We start from the raw sequence: 17056 nt of genomic DNA on the forward strand, positions 1-17056 counted from the left end.
TCTCTCTCTCCATGATCACTATTATGTTTTCCTCCATGAACAGAGGGAACGTAAAAAAAGAGAGAGAGATGGAAGTTTTTCATAAACACACATAAGGCATGTATCACCTATCAATCTCAATAAAGATAATAATAATAATAATAATAATAATAACAATATCTATAATTTAGATGGGTAGTAAAAACAACTTTTACAAACTTAAAGAACTTCTATAAATTTTTTAAGCTCGATTAAAACGCAAAAGAAAATTGTCTTTATACAAGAAGCAGATCTTTATTCAATGCCTCGTTGAGACAATTAACTCACATTCGATCTAAATATTGTGAAGGCTACACCTTCACCGTCTCATCGCACCTTAGAACTGTTGAGTATTAAAATAGCAAATAAAGTACTTGTACATTTACACTCTTTTTAAATTTTCTTGATTAAACTGCAAATTTTGCCTATATTTAAGAGAAAGTCAACCTTTAAGATTATGTTTAGGACAAGTATCCTAATAGGATAATAACCACTTCTTGCAAGGTCTACGATCATACTATTTCAAAACCCTCTTTTGCTATAGTATTTATTATTTACTACCATTTTTCCTATTTTACATTCATCATCATTTTTATTCTTTGATAAAATATTTCTCAAGCTAAAATAATTTAAACCTCAAACACAACTATTATAACCCAAACTAGAAATAATCTATACCACAAATACAAACTATTATAATTCAACTATAATAACCAACTCTTTACCTCAAATACCCTCTTAGTCCTTACAATTTATAATTAAAATTTAACCCTATGGTATAATAAAACTCGGTGATAGAAAATATTTATGCAAATTATCACAACAGAACAACCATTTACGAAATTTTGATACACCATAAAGACCTATATTCTAACCTTCTCTAAATACCAAAATTTACAACTTAACCAAAAGTTATAACATATAAGGTGAGAATTCAAGACCAAATCTACAGAACTTATGACTCCTACCATTCATAACTTCCTATGTTTTTATTGCCTTTCCACTGGAATTTATAAAAACCAAACTTCCTATGTTTTTATTGCCTTTCCACTGGAATTTATAAAAACCAAACCAAGTTAAGAATAAAAAATAATAATAATAATAAATTAAAAAAACCGACAGCGTCAATCAAGGATAATAATTTTTAGGAATCTAAAATACCAATCAGACACTTCACTCAAGGTGTATTTGATGCATTTGAATTGAACTTTTCAAGTGCCTAATCTTGAAAATAAGTTATTTTGAAAAAAATTATAGTATTTAACAAGTACTCAAAATAGATTTTCAAAAACAAACTTTTCAGGGGAAAAAAATACTCTAGCCAATCTAAACATGCCCTCAAAATATCAAAAATTAAAACAGTGGTCCAACACCCAATAATATCAACTAACAAGAAATGAAAATACATAAACAAGCTAGCAATATTTTCTCCTTCTCGACCGATTTTTCTCTAGGTGACAGCACTCCTATATCTAAAGTCTGATAACGATTGAAAACAATAAATTTTTTGAAGACGGGCCAAAAAGTAGAGATATGTCTCAAAAATCCATGATAGTTTCAAATAATCTGGCTCAAAGAGCAGAGCTAGTTCAATAAAAGCTCTGGAGTCTCAACTTGAAATAAAGTTAAATGAGTACACAAATTGCTCAGAACAATCTTCTTCCAAGAACTCTACACTATCAAACCGGTAATTTAACTCAAGACAGAAGGAAAACAAAATATAAATCTAACTCAACTCTCAGTCTGCTCCCTCAACCTTCGGATTGTGCTCCTAACAGTCACCGCACTCGCAGTGCTGCCCAAAACAAAACAAAGATACAGAAATCAAAACCTTTTTTTTTTATAAGAGAAATCAAAACCTTGAACAGAATTTAAAATCACAAATACATCATTGAAAAACAAGAATCAACTGTACTCACTTCAATGTGTAGGCACCTCCGGCTTTCACCTTTCCACAGTCCTTGCACCCCCATATCCCAACAGCCTTCCTCTTCACAGCATACTGTATGAGGGTTTGAAACAGCAATCATTGATTAGAGCCATAGAATAAAATTATCATCGACAATCAGATGTTTTCATTGCATTTCCATAAATTTGAGTGGTTTAAGGTCAATTTTCACAAAATAAAATAGATATGTCAACGAGATTTAACAAAAGTTTCAAGAATTATGAAGAAAAAAATCACCAATATGATAAAAATACTAAAAACTATTGTCCTTTCTATCAAGGGAAAAAATATATTTATCAATCCAATAATTCTACATTCCTTTAGGAGATATAAATCCAACAGCCTTCCAGCAATCATTGATTATAATCAAATTTTACATCAACACGTAAATGTTTTCTGACCTATTTGGAATGACTTTCTAAGTTTAAAACAGTTTTCTCAAGCACTTAAAAAGTCAATCCAAACAGACACTTTATAGTTTAGCATCCATAAGCTCATGGAAATGTCAACATTTACCAAACGTTTTGAGAATTATATACTGATAGCAAGTAATTTTCTATAAAGAGCTAAAAACGTACATCAATCCAATCATTTGACATTTTATGGGAATATTTGTCGGTATCCATCATTCATATTCCATGTAAATAAAAACTAGACAATTATACTAAGAGCAAATTATTCCCTCATTCACCGTGAAACTAACCACCAATTAGCAGTAAATTATATGCTTTATAAAGACACTAACCTTTCCGCAGAACTCGCAGAAGTATTTGCTGTGCTGACTGACTTCCATCTTCTTAATCTGCTTCCTCAAACTAGCACCATATCTGGTACCTGTTACAAAAGACACAAACAAATTACAAACATAAATACACGGCATGATGATGCAAAAGTGTATGAGTGGATCAAACACGTTGCAGGATAGAGGAATAGGAGGCTCCTAGAAAGCTACCGATTACTTAAAAAATTATAGCACAGCTGACAAAACCATCTTTGAATGTCATAGAACATGATTTATAAACCGTCACACAGGAATCCCATTAACTCCACAGTTCCACTTTCACTCGTTGCTCTAACATAGAGAGTACAAAATTCTATTTCACTGTAAATAAAAACATAAGACGCTGGTACATACCGTATTTGCCGACAATGCCAGCCTTCTTGGTTCTTTTCGTCTGTGATTATACAGGAAATACAAACACACGTTAGAGAGATCTAATAATCGTTCCAGAACACGTATAATAAAGATAATATAAAACATAAAGCCTCGCTCAAAAGGATTTCCGAAATTCTAATCAGTTCTCTCCGCAAAGAGTGCTGAAACTAAATCGATGGTGAATATTTAACAAATTAATGAAAAAATGTAGAACCACAAATTGCTTAAACCACTTCTCTTACATTAAACTAATCTTAACTATGAAATACCCATGAAATCAAATCGATAATCCGCTACCATAAAGCAAACTAATGACTTATTTTCCTTTCCAATGCTTCGTTAAACAGAAGAATTAGCCTCGAGTTTTCGATTCTAGTTCATTAGTCTCTCGGAAATTAAACCCCATGGACTACATACAACTTTTTCGCCTTCGGAACTTCAGAAAGTAAAGAAGAAAAGGAAACATGAAATAAAGGATGAGTACCATTGTTAAGGCTTTGACGCAACGAGGACACCACTAGAGAGACGCTGATGTAGAGACTGAACGGCCAAGCGGGAAAACCCTAGGTTTTCTCCGGCTGATTATATAGCCCCACCAGATTACGTGGTCTCCGGTCCAATTTGTTTAGCAATTGGGCTTGAGTATTTGGGCTTTTAGCCCTTTGTTTGGATTTGGGTTTGTTGGGCTTAGTTGGAGTCCCGACCCATCAAATAGGCCCGTTAAGGTAAATCCACGAAAATTTTTAAAAAAGGGTTAAAATATACTTTTTCAGTTTCATTCCATTTTAGTTTTTTATTTTTTTTTTTAATGTTTAAATTTAGTCCCTATTATTTTTAGCTAATTTTTTTTAATTCAAAAGAAAAAGTCTTTATCGGCATTACCTTTACAAATTTTGGCAATATATTTCCCACTTGTTTGTTTTTCATGCATGAAAATTATCATTATTATTTAATCAATTTTATCGAAATTAGTTTTGAGTTGCTAAATTAAAGATCGTTGAAAGTACATCGACCAAACTTCGATGATGATAAATACGATGAATAAAAGTATGATAAATATATAGTATAATGACCAAAATGATCCTAATAAATTACATAATTATCGTAAATTACCAATTTACGAAAAGTATATTGAGATTGCTCATTTTTTTACAACGGATGGTGCGTGAACTTTTGTTCCCTCTATCTAAAAGGATGGTGCAGATATTTAAACCTTGAACCTGATGGGAAGAGAGTATATGTCACTTAAATTATACGTCAGTTTATTCTCATTTTGCTTTTTTAAACATATATGTATAGGTTTCATTTGTACTTTTTCTTCACAACATGCATGTGTGATCAATAGTAAACTTAAATTATACGTCAGTTTATTCTCATTTTGCTTTTTTAAACATATATGTATAGGTTTCATTTGTACTTTTTCTTCACAACATGCATGTGTGATCGATAGTAAAAGTTTTTTTTATTAGTTAAGATTTACTTATTTTTATGACCATGTTCTTTCAATTCCCTTTATTTGGACCATATATTAAATAAGTATTGCAACTTCTACATTTTTCCAAGTTTAAGGATAAAGTATCTTAAAAGCATTAGAAACCAACTACTCCGAAATATCATAAATTCATCAAAATAAAACAGCGACAACGAGAAATTGCACCTGGTCAAAATATGCATAGACGAATGAAAAATTATATTTGTACTAGATAACATAACTTTTAAGAACCTAATATCGTTTTGATTGTTATTGTTATTTTTATTTCACAGGCCTAACAACTAGTGATGTCCAATTTTCCCATGGAGGCGGGGATTCTCCGATTAGGCGGGGAATGGGGGAAAAATTCCCCGTAAGCTAAATGGAACGGGGATGGGGAATGCATTCCCCGCTCTCGGCCCCAGCCCCGATTAACTTTTACCTATTTATTTAGTATAGTTATTTAATGTTATGTTATTATTATTTTTATATAAATATTACATTTAAATTTCAAATTTGATTATTTATTGAGGAAGATAATGAATATGTTTAAATTTAGATTATATAGGTGAATAATTTGATTTATATTTATTTATTTCTAAAAAAAATAATTAGTTTTTTTAGGCCAAAACTTCTAATTTATCTAACAGAGAATGACATTAGCGGCCCCGCTCTGTAGACTCTCTACCAACAACAACTGAAGTAACAATATATTTGTCATGTACACTTACATTTAAATTAGTTGAAAATTTTGACTAATATAAATTAGGGGTATAATTGGGTTGAGTTATATTGGATTGAGGTATTTTTTTAACCAACCTAATAATTCAGTTGGTTGGATTGACAACCATAGACAGAGTCACGTAGTGGCCAGAGGCACAACCAAAAGACTTGAATAAAACCTCAAATCCAACCCAACTCTTTCTTGGTTAGATTGAATTGTTGGGTCATAACTTATTTTTTTCTTTATTAATATAAAATATATGGTTAATAACTAAAATCTCATCAAACTCAAATGTTAAATACCAAATATTTATTCTATTTATTACAAATTTTAAATTAAGATAAACATAACTGTTTCAAAAAAAAATTAAAAATTCACATAGTATTTTATATAAGTCGGGTTGGGTCAACCTATTTTTTAGCCAATCAAAACCCAAATCCAATCAACAAAAATAGAAAAAGCTCAAACCAATAACAAAATTAATCCAATTAAATCATTACAATTTGGATAGTATAATTCAAGTAGTTTGGATTGTAGGGTCTTTTGAACACTGCTAATACAAGTTTCCATTTTAGATGTATAAATTGAAATTGGGGAAAATAGGGAAAAAAAAGTTTAAATTCTGAAAATAAATAAATATATTCCTGTTAGTCCAAGTAACAGAATCCCACTAGTTTTGGATAGTTACCGCTACATTTCACTTCCTCCATCCTTATACTCTCTCTTCCTTCTTCCATTTTTTTCTTTCTTTCGTTGAAAATTTCAAGTTTTGTACTCTGTTCTCTCTCTTTCTACATGACCAAGTCCAAATAACACGAAGATTTCAGATACCCACATTTGAATTTGTAAGTATTCTTTCAATCAAATCCCCATTCCCCTTCCATGGAAACAATTTAGTTCTCGATGTGGTTCTTATCAGTTCTCTATGCAATTTATTGTATCGGAAGAAGAATCAGTTCGATAACGGCTGTAATTCTCTGCATTTTGATCGCTCTTACACTTCACTTTTTTGTGTTCATATGCTGTTGTTTAGGCTTTGATTTAGCTACCTATTTTGTTCGTAATCGTGATAGAATTAAACTCCATTATATCTCCAAATGTTGATGCGTTAGAGCCATTACAGTGTATTTATTGTAGAGTTCTTTCAATTGAGACCTTAGTGAGAACGACGATTGCAATTTTGGGAATCACTGTCTGTAATGATCTGAGAGAGAACTACAAAGTTCTGATTATTTGAAACTAGAAAGGAAAAAGAACTTAAGAACTAACGCCTCTCTTTTTGGTGGGGTTTGTAGATCATACAGAAGAACATTCGAAACATGGTAGACAAACCAGACAAGGATGCCTCCTATTGGTAAGAAAACTATTATATTTTCATGCATTTTTAGCTAACCATTTCCTTTTTCCCGTCATGGTTGTTTTGAAACGGTTTCTCATTTATGTTCTGGTTTGCAGGTTGCCTAAGCCTAAATCAAGAACTGATATTCAGTTTCATGTCAGTGGGGTGCCCTTCACTTTGGATCGGGTGAGAATGTGGGATTCTGGATTCAGTTACATTTTTTTTTTTTTAATACTTTTTGGTTATATTTTTTGTTTTTTCTATAGAATATTATAGTAGAAAAGTCTGGCAAGATAGCAGAGTTACTGAACGAGCAATCTGAGGACAGTATCCATGAGTTCCTGAGAAGCATACCAGCTCATCCCAATACATTTGAACTTGTTGCAAGGTTCTGCCATGGTTTTTCACTGCAAATGTCATGTGAGAATGTGCTTCCTTTAGCTTGTCTTGCTTTCTATCTGGGGATGACTGAAAGTCACAGCCCAAATAATCTGTTGAGCAAAGCACTTACCTTCTTTGAACAGAAAATCCTCCCTAGCTGGAATGGAACCATTAAGGCTTTTCTTACAACAGAAGATATCATGCAACAGGCAGTGGATACTGGCCTTGTTGATGAATGCATTGAATCTTTGGTCAGTAAGGCAGTGAATGATCCGTATCTCCTCGGTGAACCGATTGTGAATTTCATAAATGAGGAATTTAGTGAGGATGATGTGTTTTATCACAAGCCCAGTACAAGAAGAAAACTCTTTGTTTCTGAATGGCAGTCAGAGGATTTGATAATTCTGCCTATTTCATTGTATGAACTGACAATTCATTCTATGAACCAGCATGCTGTCCCGCCGAGATTTGTAGCAGCATCCCTTTTGAAGTATGCAAAGAAGTGGGTATTTTGCAGTGCTAAAGGAGATGAAAAAATGTCTGTATGTAAAACAAACCGTCAAAGGGAAGTCATAGAAGCAGTGGAGAGGCTACTGCCTCATCAGAAGGGACTATTTCCTTGCACGATACTGTTTGAAATGCTCCAGTATGCCATTCGTTTGGAAGCTAATGCCGGTTGTAGAAATGGACTTGAGTTGAGGATAGGTAAGCAGCTTGATCAAGCTACAGCAAGTGACCTTTTAATACCTTCTCGAGGCTATGCTAAGGAAATGCGTTACGATATCGAGTGTGTGAAGCGGATTGCAAAGCACTTCTATACAGATTATAGTTCTAATATCGAAGGATTAATTGCCGTGGCAAAACTCATCGAGGAATTCTTGTTTGAGGTTGCCAGTGACAGAGATTTGGAGATAAGTGCATTTGTTTCATTAGTTGAAATGTCAAGTGCAGCATCAATGGGAACTGATAGGAGCTCCGACGGAATATACAGGGCTATTGATATATACCTGGACAAGCATAGCTTTCTGACAGAATCTGAGAGAGAAGAAGTCTGCAGAGGGCTGGACTACCATAGGATGTCGGCTGAAGCTTGTGAACATGCAGCCAAGAACCAGCGATTGCCATTAAGAATTGTGGTCCAAGTGCTATTTTTGGTGCAATTACAACTACGCGATGCGATCACGAGGGACATGCAGCGTTTGGACAACAAATTGACACAGGATGAGGTTGAAAATGACAAAGGAGAGTTGGCGTTAAGTGATGGTATAGTAAAAAATGAAATGGAGAAAATGAGCAACAAGGTGATAGAGCTGGAGAAAGATTGCCATATGATGAGGAAAGAGATTGAGGAAGGCTGCATCCACATGGTGAGAAAAGAGAAAACAAGCATGTGGAGAGAAATGAAGAGAAAGTTTGGTTGCATAAATAAGATGAACAACTGCAATTGCCAAGTTAAAAAGAAAAGGGTTCATCCAAAACTATGGGCTTGACTAACAGACATCTGATCATCCTATAAACTCTTCTGTAATTATTTGATTTCATGTTTCTGCATTGTCATTTAACTGATTTGATTTAGCGAATAAATTTCCAAGTTTCGTGGGCATCAAGCCGAAAATTTCCCCAAGGTAACTGTTTCTTTACCACCTTGCTTTTCCACATCATGTAACATTGACTTTACAACATGCATAATTTGAATTGTCAACAAAAGAAAAGATTGTTGATTTTTTTGTATAAAATAAAAATGATGCTTCATGGAGCACTTCGTTGAGATACCTTAGTGATGATAACTAAGTGCCTCTGTCTTATTGGTTAGTTCAATGAAAAAAGAGAAGCAAAATGATAAAAGGAAAAGGTGCTAGACATGGAGTTATTATTTTACATTTTACCTTCATCAGTATCTCAACAATCAATAATTATTCAAGCATGGACCATAATTCTTGTGACAGTGATGGAAGGATATCTAGTGGTCCATTTTGTGCAAAATTCCCAAAATCTTTTTCAAAGTTGAGATGTAGCATGCAGTATGCCAGTTTAGCCAATTAAGGTACGACCTCTCTCTCTCTCTCTCTCTCTCTCTCTGTTTCAAAGCAAAATCTGAAATATAGGTCAACATTTTCATTCTCCAAACATGAAGATGGGAAACTCTGCTATTTGTCAAAGAGGCCTGCACCTAACTTCAAGCAATTTTTCTTGCTAACTATAGTTGAAATGGTTTAATCAAGAGCAAACCCATATGATAAAGCATCGATCTCAGTATAGTTTGCCAGTATTTCAAATTCTTCTCTACTTTAATAATTTGTGCACTTCTTCCCCCTTATTTTGTAGATATGGTCCTTGAACGTTGTCTGATTTAGATTGTTTTTCTTTATTGTCAGTATCTGACATCAGTACTTTTGTTGAGACAAGTTTTGATTTAAAAACTCAAAACTTCACATGGAAGAATAGTCTAGAGAAGAAAATTTAAAATTTAAATATTGAAATTCAAGTTTAACCATACTTTCCCCCTTACGTTATGCAAAGTGAATTAGGTAGCCCTACATAGATTCTGACAACTCTGCATAAGGCAACAAAGTGAAAGAGCATAATAGACAGTGGAAAAGTGCTAATCATTGAGACAATTCTTAGGCTTCCAAAGCACACTGCCTTGAGTTTAAAACTTTTAGAAATTCAATAGTTCAGTTACTCTTAACAAAATCCCAAGGAGGGAAAAAAAACTCTTTAATAAAGCTTTGACAGAATATGATGCCTGAGTAACATCTCTGAAGAGGCTTGTAAATTGTAAAATCTACATTCAGATTAAGCCCATCTTGTCTGCTAATCTGGTATGAATCTGGGTTTCTTCTTTGATTTCACCAATATATATTACAGAAGTAAGAATGAAAATTTTCAAATTTTGTACAGTTTTTAAATCTACTTTCAACTGGGATTGATGCAACTCTTTCCTTTCCCATAGTTTGTAAAACCCAATTTCCCTGTTGAAATAGATCTATTCATTCCCGAGTTGGAAACCCCAGGTTTGTGATTGTAATTGGAATGCTCTTGAACAAATACTTCTGAAGATCCAATCCCCATTTGCTGTAATTCATCTTCCTCTACCTCTTCCTCACTATCTTGACTGACTCTCAATATATCAGCAACAGAAACCTGCCCTTCCCATGATAAAGAATTCAAGGAAACTGACCTTCTAAATGGATGAACAACACCATCCAGAACATCATATTCCTGTCTAACTTGATTCATTCTGTCTCTTGCCTCTGAATTTTGACTATCTGATGCAAAATCTTCCCTTTGATTCTTGGAAGAAGCATAATCATTGTCAAGCCTAGAATCAGCCATTTCTTGCCTCACTACTGTTGAACCCTGCAAATCTTGAACCACTACAACAACTACTGTGTCATTGGTTCTGTGCTGATGCTGATACAGAAAATCAGATGAAACAAAATGTTGTGTTGTTTGAATTTCTTGAGTTGGGGGTGGGAAAAGATTTGTTGGTGAAATGTTGGAGCGGCAAAGAGGGCAAGTTGAGTGAGATTTAAGCCATGTATCAATGCAAGGAAGATGAAAGGCATGGCTACACTTTGGGAGCAATCTTAAACTCTCATTTTCTTCAAACTCACTCAAACAAACTGAGCAATCAGTGCCTTCAACTAACCCATCTCCTCTTTTGTACTTGCAGACTGTGATGGACTTGATGAGAGCCTCATCCAAACCTGGAGGAGGAGGAGGAGCTTGGAGATGATTCTCATGGCGGATTTGGGAAAGATTTTCTTCATCTTCCATTTCCATGGCGGCGTTGGAGGTGGAAGCTCTGTTCCTGCAGTACTTGGAGATGATGGTGTAGTAACTTACCAAAATGAAGGCGCTAGCCAAAATACCAATGATGGCGATGATAAGAGGAGAGAAATCAGTGCCAGAATCTCCATTGCTGCCATATCCAAAAGGTGGAGGTGGTGGAAAGATGATGTAACACCACTGAGGGCAATATATGCTGCAAATCTCTAAAGAACAGTCTTTGTAAGCATATGGCTGCCATTGATTTGAGTTTCCTACAGAACCCATTTTCCTCTGCCACTTGTAGATCTTGCAGGTACCTCTATTTTCTCTTTTTCATGTGTTTGTGGTATAGAAAGAGAAATAGAGAGAGTTTGATTGAAGGTGGAGGGCAGAAGAAAAAAGAAAGCAAAATTGAGGACTTGGATGCAAAGGGAAGGAAAGTGGGAGGAGGTAGGAAATTGTTATATCACTTATTATCTTCTCTCTCTCTCTCTCTACTTTTTCTTTTTCTTAATTCTTGTCCTTTCCTTTTACTTTTCCCTTTTTCAACTCCTCCTTCAAAAACATGTCTTCAACATAGAAATGGTGTCAATATTAGGCTTGTCTAAATTCCTTGTGTGAGACTTTAGGTTTTGATGTCAAGTTTTCCCTTGACAAATGGAAGAAGATGAGTGTAGGTTTGGGTTTGATATGATAGCTAAGTGAACTCTAAGAAAGAAAATTTGGTGAATTTAGGTAAGACAACCCCTTTGGAACCATAATTTTTCTTTTCCCATCAATTCATGTTACTTGTAGCTCATCTCTTTTGATTAATATTTACATCACGTATGAAATTATAAGCATACAATTTTTTCCTATATAAATATATGATTAAAAAAGCCCATCAACAAGTTAGATGAATTGTCCTTTTAGTTATAAAATAGTTGAATAATGAAAACTTGGTTAGTGCTTAATGATATTGATCACTTTTTTTTAATTTGAATATTAGTGAGTTGTTAATAATAAACCTTATTGGTAATACTATTTTTGTGTTTGTTATTGTTATTATATGGCATATTTTAATATGTGATATCTTCAAACTTCGTCACACGTGATTATAATATATGATCTTCAACATTGAACCCATTCATTGAGAAGTAATTTTATATTATAAACATGATGTAAAACAATATTTTCAATTTTTTAAACTTCAATTATTGACAAATCATATTATAGATTTGTGTGACTTTGATTCTCTCTCTAAGTCTCAATCACACAGTAAGTTAATAATAAAAAAAGGGGTTCACTTAAATAAAGATAAACTCACCTCATCGTATTATACTAATGATAACTTTTTGTTAATTAATAAACAATTTTGTCAAGTTTCACTGTATGTATCTTCTATTTTATTTGACAAAAGTATAATAATAAATAGGTTAAAATATCTTTTTCTATATATATATATATATAATTTTAGTCCTTGTAAATCGAAGTTTATTTAATTTTAATCCATATATTTTTAATTATCCATATTTAGTTTATGTATTTTTATTAAATTTTAAATTTCGTCCCAACTGTCAATTTTTTTTTTTTTATCTATTAACATTTTTACTCCAAAAATTGGAAAAAAAAAAATCACATGTTATATATATTTTTTCCTTTGAAAATTATCATTATTGTTTAACCAGTTTAATATAGTGACCCATAAATAAATCAGAAGGAAAAAAGAAAAAAGAAAAGAGAAAAAACCTTCCTGCCCAAAGTTCATATTTCATAATGTAAGTGATCACGTGTAATCACGTGAGTACTTGACGTGGCTAGTGTTTATTGGCTTGGTGGTTGAAGGATAGGAGACTTCCAGAAATAGTGTGCCTTCTGTAATTTGTGGTGGTTAATTTGCTACCAACATTTTTTCTAAGATATATATAAGGACTATATGGATTTATTCTCTCTCTCTTTTTTTTTCCCCTTAATATTTTAAGATTATATAACACAAATATTTTGAACCAAAATTGAGTATTTTCACATACCCTACGCAATAAATTGATGGTTGCTTCAAACAATTACATGTCCTTGTATTTGATATTGATGGTTTACCTAAAACGAAAATGATATCTCTAAATTTTCAAGCATTTTCTAATGTCGATAACCTTACCATTTGACATTGTGAGATATATATATTAAAAAAAAAAGTCCTAAAATAGTTATTTAAAAACATAATATAAATGGATGTAAATAAAGATTTTGAACTTGGAGAATCCTTAACTTTATTGTCGAACACTTAACTAAGTTAAGCCTTTAAAACATTAACAAGTTAAGTAATAACCTTCGGTAAAAAGTAAAACTAAGGAAAACTTAAAAGTAAAACAATATTAAATGTTTAAAACAAAACTAGAATCAATCGAGATGTTGAAACAAAAAACTAACAGCAAAATGAGCCACAAATTACATCATAAACACTCTTAACGTTAAAAGTTATTCAATGAGATAATTACTTATAAATAGGTATTAGAGATAAATTTTATTGCAAAAACCACTCTTAAAATATGGTGATAATTGCAATTACACCCTCAAACTTTCAATTATAAAAATTGGGTCCTCAAACTTTTAAAAGTTTAAAAATTAGACGTCAAACTTAGAATAGTTGTAGAAATTGGACTCTTAAATGATAAAATTTGAACCATAAAACTTATACAATTCTTATAGTTTCTACAATGATATAAGTTTGAGGGTCTAATTTTAGCATATGTATAAGTTTGAAGGCTCCATTTTTATAACTTAGAGTTTGCAAGTATAATTGCAACTACCACTATATTTTAGAACGCAATTTGCCCTAAATTTTATTTTTTTATGATCAACAAAAAACCTATGGGTGCAAGCCAACCAATCCTTTATTAATAAATACTGGATCCAAAAGAATGACCTTACACCATTATGGATGTCGAGAAGTCTATTATTTGACTCTTCCTAATTCAGATAAGTAGGAGAGTGGAGAATATGAGGCTAAAGAAACTCGATATATAGAGAGGATCATAACCGTGTATTTATAGATTGACTCTAGGTTTTCCATAATCCCCTAAAGTCAATGGACTTTGTATTTGCTCAGCAAGTCACATCTCTAAACAGAAGTTAATGGGTCCTAATTAGATTATTTATTGTACACTACATAGAAATACATATAATTATTAAAAAAATCAATCTAATTAATTCTAACAATAGCAATTATACTAATTTAAACATAATATACAAATAAATACTTATAAATACTTTTTGTTGACTATGGCATAGAAAAATAATATATGACCAAGAAAGAAAAAAAAACAAAAAATTTCCAAAATGTATGACAAGTTTTGAAGTTCATGAACTAAGAGATAAGTAACACTCATGTCAAACTTTAACAACTATCCCATATACTTGGCTTTAATGCTTTATTTTATTCATATATCATTTGAAATCTCCAAGTCACTGTCAAAAAAATGCAATAATGGGACCAATTTTATCCCCCATTTTTATGTGTGAAGAATGCTTTATGTCCCCACTCACTCAAGCAATGAACCAAGGAGACCAATGACATAATACATAAAGATATTACACAAACAAAAAGAGGAAATCTTAACAATAGAAAAAAAAAGTCATATTATAACCATTTTGAGGAAATCTAAACAATAGAAAAAAAAAAAAAATCATATCATAACCATTTTTTTTTTAATTCCTTCTATTAATTTTTTTTAGGATAAGGGTAGGAAAGAGCACAAGAGAACTGAACAAATAAAATAGAAAAGAAGAGCATAATCCACTCGTGAAAAATTATCTTCAAATCAGATCTCGTCGAATATATGAATTTTCATGTATGAGAAGCTAAATCATGAGCGACAGAGTTATATTCATGAATAGAGTCAATGAAAGTCTGAACCTTATTCACACATATACCGTTTTCTATAAAGATGTTGCAAATGATAAGAGAATCTGTTTCAACTCAGGAGTTATATCAACTTTGAGAATTTTTGGAAAAAATACCATTTTGGTCCCTAAGTTTTGGATGTAGTTTCTATTTGGTCACTAGATTTTCAAATGTTACACATTTGGTTCTTAAGTTTTGAGTTTTGTTTTAATTATTCATAAGTTTCAAAATGTTATAATTTTACCCTTGAGATTTGAGTTTTGTTTCAATTTGATCCCTATATTTTAAAATTTTACATTTTAAAAATAATTTTCCATTAAGTATTCACTTTCAATCATTGAAGTCAATTTCTATTCATTAATTAAAATTAATTATGAAGTGAAATTTTGAATTTAATTTTAAAAGTAGTAAAAAATAGTGAAACTTAATTAATTATAATTCTTTTAATGACTTTTAATTTATGTTAACATAAATTAATACTCAAGACGAAAAATGAATATTTAGTGAATAATCACGGACAAAAGTGTAAATTTTGAAATATAGGGATCAAAGTAAAGCAAAACTCAATGGTCAAGAGTAAAATTGTATCATTATGGACTAAATTAAAACCAAGCTTAAAAGTTAAAGAGTAAATGTGTAACAATTTGTTATCTAGAGACTAAATAGGAACTATCTAAAATTAAAAACTATTTTCTTTAGCTTTCAAAATTCTTTTTGGTTTTAAAAAACGTGAGTAGAATCTTTATGGGTGAAAGTAATGTTTATAAACTTTATTTTTAAAAAATTAAAACTAAAACAAAATGATTATCCAAACAAAGCGTTGATTTTTAGTTTTTGGTTTTTAAAAATTAATCTTATCATCACTCGTTTATCGTATAAGTTTTTAGTTAAATTATAAAAAATATTCTTGAACTTTTCACTTTATTTAAAAAAAAAAAAAATACCTTTTAAAAAAGTTCAAAATTTTGTAAACCAATAAAATTTGGGAACTTTTACTTTTCAAAATTTAAGGATATTTTTTAAAACAAAATACAAAGTTCAGAGATGTTTATGATAATTTAGCTTAAATTCTTAGCCAAATTTTGTATTGTAAAAAAAATCAAAAACTTATTTTTCTCTCCAAAATTTGATAAATCGAAGATAATGTAAAATCTAAAAAGGAAAAAACCCTACATAAAATAAAACTACAAATAAAATAGTACTAAACGAAACCTTAATTTATCTCTTATTCGTTTCTGTTTTACTCTTAATTTTATTGTATATAGTTGATTTTTTTCCCTAAAAAAATAGTTATTTTCTTGTTATTTATTTTTCTGTAATTGACAGAAGCGTAAGTACTTTGCTGCTATATGTATATTGGTAATTTCCTTTTTTTAATTGAACCTTCCTGCCTTTTCTACTTCAGCTTTCTCCTTTCTTCAGCTTTGGATTTGTTGCTCTCAGTTGAAGTCCTGCCCTATCAAATAATTCAATAATAGGCCAAATTTATCGACATTTTAGTATTAGCAAATATAACGCAATTCAAAGAAATTTAAAAATATAGTCTACTACGAATAGATTTTATTATATTTAGACTCTGTTTAGGATTTAATTTGCAATGTTAAAAAATGGTTAAGAAAAAATCTCAATAAATTATTTATTAATCTAACAAAATCACTTTCTAATTCCGACTAATGTTTAAAGATTGATAGACACTAACTTTTAGGTTTAACTTCCCTAAAAAATTGTTTAACTTCTTAACCATTTAACTAAATATACTATAATAATATCCTTTTATATTAATATATTTTGTTATATGTACTTTTAAATGTTAATTAGTTATTTTTTATGAGAATTATTTTTAGGTGTCTTTTTAAATATAAAAAATATTTAAAAACATTTGTACTTTATAACAAAAAGTTTCGAGAGTATAAATATTTTTGAGATTTTTCTATTTATAAGAATTTTCCTCATTTTTAATCATTTGTCCAAAAAGAATATTTTTAAAACTTCCATCAAATTATTTACATTAAATAAAATTAGTTGGAATTTAAATCATGTACATTTTTAAATAAATAATAAATTAATTATTTAGACAAAAGAATTGAAATAGTAAATCTAGTTTTATTCATATAACTCAATTACACAAATTTAATATTAATTTACCAAATATCATAATTAATTTTTTCAAATTTAAATTCAAATTTACCAATTATTCAACTACCATCAATTGTTTTAAAAGGATTGCCATACCCTTATTATTAACCCTAAAAGTGTTACCATTACAATTACACCATTTTTATGGAAAAAGAATGCTTTATATCCCCCACTAACTTCCCAGCAATGAACCAGAGAAGCCAATAACATGGTATATAAAGATATTACA

At 31.0% G+C, this 17056-nt stretch overlaps 3 protein-coding genes across 5 annotated transcripts; 1 reads left to right on the forward strand and 2 right to left on the reverse strand.

The window, feature by feature from the left end:
• Positions 1–1552: 1552 nt before the first annotated feature.
• LOC120087480 (large ribosomal subunit protein eL43) lies at positions 1553–3724 on the reverse strand. The gene is made up of 5 exons (XM_039044355.2): positions 3607–3724; positions 3102–3141; positions 2712–2800; positions 1938–2020; positions 1553–1813 (listed from the first exon to the last, which is right to left on the reverse strand). The coding sequence occupies exons 1-5, from the start codon at positions 3607–3609 to the stop codon at positions 1750–1752; spliced, it is 279 nt and encodes a 92-aa protein (XP_038900283.1). The 5' UTR covers positions 3610–3724; the 3' UTR covers positions 1553–1749.
• A 2257-nt stretch (positions 3725–5981) lies between these two features.
• LOC120088041 (Phototropic-responsive NPH3 family protein) lies at positions 5982–11294 on the forward strand. Of its 3 annotated transcripts, none has more exons than XM_039045074.2 (6): positions 5982–6162; positions 6613–6671; positions 6773–6842; positions 6923–8662; positions 8984–9081; positions 10714–11294. In XM_039045074.2, the coding sequence occupies exons 2-4, from the start codon at positions 6637–6639 to the stop codon at positions 8525–8527; spliced, it is 1710 nt and encodes a 569-aa protein (XP_038901002.1). In that variant the 5' UTR covers positions 5982–6162; positions 6613–6636; the 3' UTR covers positions 8528–8662; positions 8984–9081; positions 10714–11294. The 3 variants fall into 3 exon arrangements, with proteins under 3 accessions (XP_038901002.1, XP_038900994.1, XP_090167153.1); XM_090311027.1 differs by lacking the exon at positions 5982–6162 and adding an exon at positions 6179–6286; XM_039045066.2 differs by having other exon boundaries at positions 6923–9081.
• Positions 9723–11096, reverse strand: LOC120088059 (RING-H2 finger protein ATL52-like). The gene has a single exon (XM_039045093.2). The coding sequence runs from the start codon at positions 11094–11096 to the stop codon at positions 9954–9956; it is 1143 nt and encodes a 380-aa protein (XP_038901021.1). The 3' UTR covers positions 9723–9953.
• Positions 11295–17056: the final 5762 nt, after the last annotated feature.

The sequence above is a fragment of the Benincasa hispida genome, chromosome 1, assembly GCF_027475165.1.
Source record: "Benincasa hispida cultivar pf3 chromosome 1, pf3_genome.v1.1, whole genome shotgun sequence".
NCBI lineage: Eukaryota > Viridiplantae > Streptophyta > Magnoliopsida > Cucurbitales > Cucurbitaceae > Benincasa > Benincasa hispida.

Bases quoted from the DNA above. Each gene is read 5' to 3' on its own strand.
- LOC120087480 (XM_039044355.2), bottom strand. The intron at 2,801-3,101 runs GTATGTACCAGC...CTTTTGTAACAG, and splicing joins TGGCATTGTCGGCAAATACG to GTACCAGATATGGTGCTAGT. The intron at 2,021-2,711 runs GTTAGTGTCTTT...ACCCTCATACAG, and splicing joins TCTGCGAGTTCTGCGGAAAG to TATGCTGTGAAGAGGAAGGC.
- LOC120088041 (XM_090311027.1), top strand. From the start codon at position 6,221: ATGTGGTTCTTATCAGTTCTCTATGCAATTTATTGTATCGGAAGAAGA. The intron at 6,672-6,772 runs GTAAGAAAACTA...TCTGGTTTGCAG, and splicing joins GACAAGGATGCCTCCTATTG to GTTGCCTAAGCCTAAATCAA. The intron at 6,843-6,922 runs GTGAGAATGTGG...TTTTTTCTATAG, and splicing joins TGCCCTTCACTTTGGATCGG to AATATTATAGTAGAAAAGTC.
- LOC120088059 (XM_039045093.2), bottom strand. From the start codon at position 11,096: ATGGGTTCTGTAGGAAACTCAAATCAATGGCAGCCATATGCTTACAAA.